The sequence below is a fragment of the Rhagoletis zephyria genome, unplaced genomic scaffold, assembly GCF_001687245.7.
Source record: "Rhagoletis zephyria isolate East Lansing unplaced genomic scaffold, Rhagoletis_zephyria_1.1 Rzeph_scaffold_02190, whole genome shotgun sequence".
Lineage (NCBI taxonomy): Eukaryota > Metazoa > Arthropoda > Insecta > Diptera > Tephritidae > Rhagoletis > Rhagoletis zephyria.
The window spans coordinates 3,478-10,759 of record NW_016159274.1 but is presented as its reverse complement, the minus strand read 5'-3'; the positions used below and the strand labels follow the sequence as shown (position 1 = coordinate 10,759).

Below are 7,282 nucleotides of genomic sequence, written 5' to 3'. Positions count from 1 at the left end.
GAAAATGCCCCCGATGTTTTGTAACGGATATGTTTCTTTTACAGTCACGGCATTTAGTTTACGCGCGTCCAGGCAGAAGCGATTCTTTCCGGGTTTGCGGACGATTGTGGTACGATTACTACACGGGCTTTCACTTTCTTAAATTACCCCCAATTCCAGCATCTTGTGGACTTCGGCATACACGATTGCTTGCATCGCCGGCGACAATGGATAGTGGCGGTCTTTTATGGGTACTGCCTCATCGACCAACTTTATAAAGTTCTTTTCCAACTGAATACGTCCCAATCCGTGCTTTTCGTAAGTTTTAAAACCACTCACCACCAGCTCCGAGCGTTCTTTTTGGTCTGCCGAAAGGATATGCAACACGCGCCGCTCATTCCTGTCTTCTTCGGACACCATCTCTTGTTCTAACTTGGTTAAATCAATTTCATTCACGGATATCACTTCTGGGGCCAAACGGAAGGCGCGCCAGAAGTCCACCCAAGGTAAATCTTTTGCTCTAGGTATGGGCATAAAAAAAAATGTAATGTTCTGTTCTAAGTTTTTGTATTTCACAGGTATGGTGAGCTTGCGTAGTACATTGTGCGCGCGACCGCCTGCAGTTTTTACACAAGACAAGTAATGTTAAATTGGTGCGCCTATCTCTTCCACGAACTCGCGACTGCCCCGGACCAGAATGCTTACGGACGCCCCAGTGTCTAACAAGCCGCGCGTCGATACCCCTTTTATTTCTGTATCTGCGTAAACGCGCGGAGCCTGTTGATCGGCGTTTGTTTTCCGCTGACGGAATCCTTCACGGGCCTTTTGTATTCTTCGCGACACTCCTCGGCGTCCCATTAGTGCACTCTCCGCGAAAATTCGTTGGCGCGTTTCGAGATAATTCCGTAGTCTATCTTCGTAAAATGGCCTAACCCCATTACGTGTGATTGCTATGTTTCCCTTTTTTCCTATTTTACTACAAATGATATTTTGCGTTTTAGTTTCATATGGGTTTGCATCCCGGCTGAACTTATTGCCTGCTTGTGTATTCGTCGAGGCCTCTACTCGTGCTGGGTTTGAGTGGAGTGCGATTCCCCCGTCGTAATCGCGTTCCGTACTGCGTTTCCCGCTGGATTACACGTTGGACACTTAGGTGTTATCACATCCAACTTTCCGCACTTGAAACAAAAAATGCGACGTTGAAGCGACATGCATTCGGTGAAAAACTGGCCTTCCGCACCACAATTCCAGCATGACACATTTCAGCGCCCGATTGGTGGCTTAGCAGAGCGTTGATGGCGTATTTCCTCCACGGTGACTTGACCCTCATCACCGGGAGTAAAACGCTTATCGTCTTCGAGTGAAGCGATTTAATTTACATGCTGTGCGCGTTGCCCAAAGTTGATAGAAATCGCGGGTTCGCGGCGCGGAAAACATCGTTCTAGCTCTTTGCATTCTAGCCTGAGCTGTTCCGGAGAGTATCCGGAAATCGAGTAAACTATCTTGGCCAGGGATTCGCGCAAGTTGCCTTTCACTAACCTTATTATCGCGTATTCAGCGATGGGATTCCTAAGGCGTTAGCGCAGTGTACCAACCACATGAAAATATTCGTCGATAGTCTCCCCAGACCTTTGCTTCCGCTCCGTTAATTCTCTCAGGATTTCAAAGTCGGTGCATTGTGATGCGAACTGGTGTCTGAGCGCAAATTGTAAACTGGGCCAGTCGACCTTACCGTGGGAACGGATATACAGCCAGTACCACTCACGCGCCTCTCCGCCCAGTAGCAGATGGAAATCGCCTAATATCTCGCCCCACGAACACACGTATTGCTCTTTTAAGTACTCTAAACGGAACAAATAATCCTCGATAGACATAGAATCGCGATGACCCTGATAGTTTATGCCCCACTTTTCTATACTGATTTCCGAGCTAGTAATTTCCTTGTTGTTTTTTCTTCCAGATGCCGGACGAGCGACTTCGGAGACAGCCGCTAGAATCCCTGCATCTGCTATTGGCGGTTGGCGAGGTGGTGGTGGCTCAGCGAGGGCGCATGCATACGCATCCGAATTGGACACTGCACCGTAACTATTTCTGTTTGTATGGTTTTGATTAATATTGTTGTTCCTATGTAGTTCTCCTGATCGTCCGGAATTAAACGAATCGTTACTGGAGTTGTGTCTTGCTCTTTTGTTGGTCCGATTTCGCGACCTATTACCGAACCTTGACGATTCCATTTCTGCACCTGTCGTTCTGCTCAAACCGGGCAAGCTCTCGCGCATCTCCTTTAAGATAGTGTCTTTTACCTCAGCCACCATTTCCTAAAACCGGCGCGAACTCGTTGCGAAAATTTCGCTCGTTGGTTACATAGTTTGAGGACCCGGTTAGCGTCGCTATTGTTAGCGGACGGAGGATGGGGAAAAGTCAAGCGTCTCTTTGCATTCAAGCAACTAACTGTTTTAAGCAATACGGACTTGAAGAAGAGTAAAAATATATATAAGTGAATCTACTGTCAAACTACACTTTATTACGTACATTCCACTAACTTCCTAAAAAAAAGGATTTGTTTTATGACGATGCTTTTAGCCTGGACAACTTCTATCCGATTATGCCATCGGTGGGCTATTGTCGATGTCTGACCACCTGCTCCCCCGTTCCTATGCAGATGCCATGGAATTTTAGTGGGCTCCACCTAAACAAGTCACTGGTTTGGTAGGAGGTCACATATAGCCAGACCCAGGTTGAATGAACGGATTGTATGTAGTATACTAAATAATAATTTCCTTTTTTTGAAATATATTTATAATTGAATGAGCTGTCTGTTTATTTCCTCTGGTTCTTATTATTTCTGTCCTGGTTTTTTTCCTCAGAACATCTACTTTTCTGGCTCATTCGCGGGCGCCAATTTCAACCTGTGGCGCTGATCTCATCGCTATGTTTTAGTTTGGAGAACATATTTATTATTGTCACGTACACGTACCTGCATATCCGCCTTTTTTTTGCCATCAATGTGGTGAACCATGCTAGCTCAGCATATGCTGTTGGCCCGGTTCTTAACCCTTGGCCACATTGGTGCAAGGCGGATGTTTCAATCGTCATCTGCATTTATTGTTCCACAGGAAGCCCACCCGTCCTTGGACCGCTCGTTCCGGTCTTTGATATCCGGCGGTTCCCCTTTTTGCTATTATTCCAATCACTTCTTTTAATTAGTCTCCACCCTTCGTCATCTTCCCCTCCCTCCTATATTTATTTAACCACTCATTTATGACTCCCTTTATACGTTTCAAATTATAACACCATATTTATTATAGGACATTTATAAAAAAAAAAAAAGTTTACAGTATAAACATATATATAAAACTAGTGAGCACGCACGGCGCACAGTGGACCAAATGCTTCATCTGGCGTGCACGAGAGTATAATTCGACTTTGAGAGCACCTAGAAATGTGGAATTTGAAATGCAACAGGAAAATGAACTGAGCCACCATATCATAAAAATGTGGGCGGTATTTAACGGGGCGTGGCATTTATTGCATTTTTTTCAAAATAAAATTTAAGTAAACGATTTTTCTCATCACTCATTTTTCTTTACATAATTTTATAAAATATTATAATTAATAATATAGAAGCTCGCATACTATATTTTTTATTTATTTTTATTAAAATCCCAAAATTCAGGGAGTTATAAAAAAGATACTTCCAAAGTAAAAACTACATAAAATTATGGAATAAACAACTTTATTAAAAAACACTTTGCAATACATTGTCCATAGAGTTAGTGACTCACAAATTAAGCGTATATAGTCTCAATGCGTCTTTAGTCGCTGCTTACATCACTTATAAATAGTCCGCGACAACATTAATTTCAATTTGTTTCAAGATGGGTTCAGAAAGTAAAGACATAACACCAGCACAAAGAGTTCCGACTTTCGATATTTAAAATGATGGGATCCGATGATACTAAATATTAAATATTGAAACAGATCTTGCATGGTTTTTTCACGCGAAATCTTTCGTGTAAGAAATTCGCATACATTTCTAACATCTTTATTTTTTGACTCTAAGGTCTCTTCTGATATTATGCCAATCGGTAAAGAAAACTGTTGAGTTATATACGCCCAATGTATTAATATTTTGAGGACGCTAGACGGCATATAGTACCAGAGATAGAGTTCCACGAATTTTTTCCCAGTCTCTGATAAGTAACGGCGAAGAGCTGTAACATTTACGGCGTATCCGCAGAATATTGGTCTTTAAATAATTTGTTGTCTTTTTATTAAGACTTCACTTACTCCAGTTACACTAGACGCTAATGATTTTTGATTAAAAAAACGTCTAGCCGTATTTCCGTCATTTGCTGAACCCATTCCAGGTTTTGGGGCATCGACCAGTAAATGCATTTGGGATTTAATATTTTCTTTTACAGTCTTTTCTGGATTTTCCACTTTATCTTTTTCCCCAGCATTACGAGGCTTTCATCTTTTTATAACAAGCATGTCAAATAGAATTCCCGAACTTATACAAATTTTCATTATATGACAGTTTTCCAATATCCTCTAAGTCGTTCATTATACTCGGTGTCGTTCCACATATTCCACATGTTTGGGATGACGAGTCTGAAATTGTGCTGAATACCTTTCCATCTATCATAGTTAACAAGAAATTGTGGCTGGTATTGTCACTTGCGAAGTGAATAAATTTGGCGAAGCGAATTTGCATTGTGAGTGGCGAATGAACTTTTTCGCCGGACATGCGTCGTTGCCATTCAAACAAATTAAATTAGTTCATTCTCATTTGACGTCTCTGTCATTTATACTTCGAGTTCCTTATTTTTATACAAACTCAAATTTAAAAGCAAAAATGTTTTATAAGGTAGATTTATATTTTGAGGATAGTTATAATGTTGAACCGCGAGTTAACCTTCTTCATCAGCGGCGTTTTATTAGGGATTACTCCAATCCTATGGAGTTACCGTCCACAGTGTAAGTATCCAGTGCAGATACGTTATTCAATGAAACGCAAAATGTATTTATATATATGTATTTAAAAATTTATAACGAATTTTCGGCTAAGCAAAGACGCATTTATGTATGTGCTGGACAAAATCAAAGACAAATTTAATTGCCGTCTGTCCTCATCTGTAACGCCAATGCTAAAATTGTGTTGTGCGCTCAACCTACAGTTTCGCTCATTTTAAAAGAGGTACTGCTCATTTTGGAAAGAGAAAGAGAAGCAACATGCAAGGAGCCAATTTTTCTCCAGATGAGGAATACCCAACGTGATTTGCAGTGTTGATGGAACACATAATGCGATTTATGCACCCACCGCAAATACACACCTCTATCTAACTAGAAAAGGTTTTTTTAGCATAAATGCTATGATTGTAAGTTTCTGAGAAATGAATACAGTAACATTGATAAACAAATTGTATATTACAGGCTAGCAATCCTGACATGAATATCCGTTTTGTGGATGCTAGATATGCTGGTTCTACACATGATGCGCTCGTGTGGAACAATAGTTCATTAACGACTTATTTGGGGAATATATTTTAGGTACTTTAAAATTGTTACATCAACACAAAATTAATGTTAACACTATTTAAAAAACTACTTATTTGTAGGTGACTCCGGATACCCGCTTAGTCCTTATTTACTAACACCCTTCCGCCATGCAGAGTGGGGAACTAGGGAGTCAATTTTTAACAAGAAGCACGCAAAAGCTAGAAACGTTGTTGAACGTACGATTGGAGTTTTAAAGTGCCGCTTTCGATGTCTCCTGAGTGATCGAAAAATGCGCTACGATCCTACTAAAGCAACATCCATTATAAATATTTGTTGCGCTTTCCACAATATTTGTAAGAAATTTAGAATCAGTGATCCAGATGAAGCTGCAATTTTTATTGACACCGTTGAATCATCAGAGCCAATCAGTGAAGATGCCAATAATACATCAGGAGAGTGCCGCAGAAGGCAAATAGCTGATGCTTTGTTGTAAAATTAATTGCAGTTCGGTTTATTGAATAAGCTCAAAATCATTTACCTTAATTTTGTTCTTTTTATTTCATTTTATACTTCAGAATTCTTTATTATATACATGTTAAATTAAACCTAATTGTTTCTATGCTCTCAAACTTAATAAAAATCACAAGTTCAATTCAGTACCTTCATCAAATATTAAACTTAAAATTAATTCATCACATGCTTTTATAAATAAAAATAAAAAACACAAATTAAGTTCAGCCGTTAAAAACATATTAAACTTAAAACTAGTTCATCACATTTTTTATAAATAAAAATTAAAAAAATCACAAATTCAATCAACATAAACAAAAGATGGATATGAAACTAAAGAGTGGGAACCAAACCTGAAAATACAATCAAGTGTAATTTTGGCTGTATTTTAATGTTCTTAGTTCTAACTCCTTTAGTTTCATTTCCATANAAAATACAATCAAGTGTAATTTTGGCTGTATTTTAATGTTTTTAGTTCTAACTCCTTTAGTTTCATTTCCATCTTTTCCTTATGCTGTCTTTTCTTCTCTAAAAATTTCTTCCCTCTTCCTTTCTTCCTTTAATTTCAATAAATTTAATTCTTCCTTTTTTAAATCGTACGTCTTTCTCATATACCTCGCGATTTCTTCAAGCTTCTTCTCAATATTAGAAATCCTCTCGCAAAGTGTGTCTTACACTTCAGCCTGCTGTTCCAACGCTTTGATCCGAATGCATCCCGATCCTGAACTGTCACCCTTGGCCGTGGAGTTGATGATCGCGGTATCAAATCCGCATCTTGTGGAGCTTGTTCGCCTAGTGGCTCCTCTAAATAAATTCCGTTGCCACTCACCGCATTTTCTTCCACGTTCGTTCCAAATGAAGACCCTGCTGGGTTGACTGCTTCCTGAAGGTGGAGAAGCTCATCAACGGTTCGCTCTAGTGGTGCTTTGTTGTGTGTAAGGTTCTCCTCCTGTGACCACAGTTTCTCGTCGGTTTGTCGCAATTTTTTTTTTTGCTTCAGCTTGTAATCCAACCAAACCTAAATAGTACTCATAAGTAACTACGGTAACACAAACTAGTTCAGTTCTTACCTTATTCCACTCGCGTCTGTTACGCATTGGAGGACCAATGGCGTTAAGTTCAGTAGCAAACTTCTCCCCAAGGCCCTGCTCTGCTTTTCTTCGTTGAACCGAAGCTTCCCATTCCTCTTGCGACGTCTGGATTGTTTTCCATAATTGCAACCAGGTTTTGGAACTGCTGCGTCGTTGACCGTTTTGTTCTGGAAATTTTGTTTTGTTAAATAGAATTAAAT

General features: G+C 39.8%; 1 protein-coding gene and 1 pseudogene across 1 annotated transcript; one reads left to right on the top strand and one right to left on the bottom strand.

The window, feature by feature from the left end:
- The first annotated feature begins 4,837 nt into the window (after nucleotides 1-4,837).
- LOC108366209 (putative nuclease HARBI1) lies at nucleotides 4,838-5,974 on the top strand (annotated as a pseudogene).
- Nucleotides 5,975-6,542: 568 nt separating this feature from the next.
- On the bottom strand, nucleotides 6,543-7,109 carry LOC108366210 (uncharacterized). Its single transcript, XM_017620538.1, has 2 exons — nucleotides 7,062-7,109; nucleotides 6,543-7,009 (listed from the first exon to the last, which is right to left on the bottom strand). The coding sequence occupies exons 1-2, from the start codon at nucleotides 7,086-7,088 to the stop codon at nucleotides 6,599-6,601; spliced, it is 438 nt and encodes a 145-aa protein (XP_017476027.1). The 5' UTR covers nucleotides 7,089-7,109; the 3' UTR covers nucleotides 6,543-6,598.
- Nucleotides 7,110-7,282: the final 173 nt, after the last annotated feature.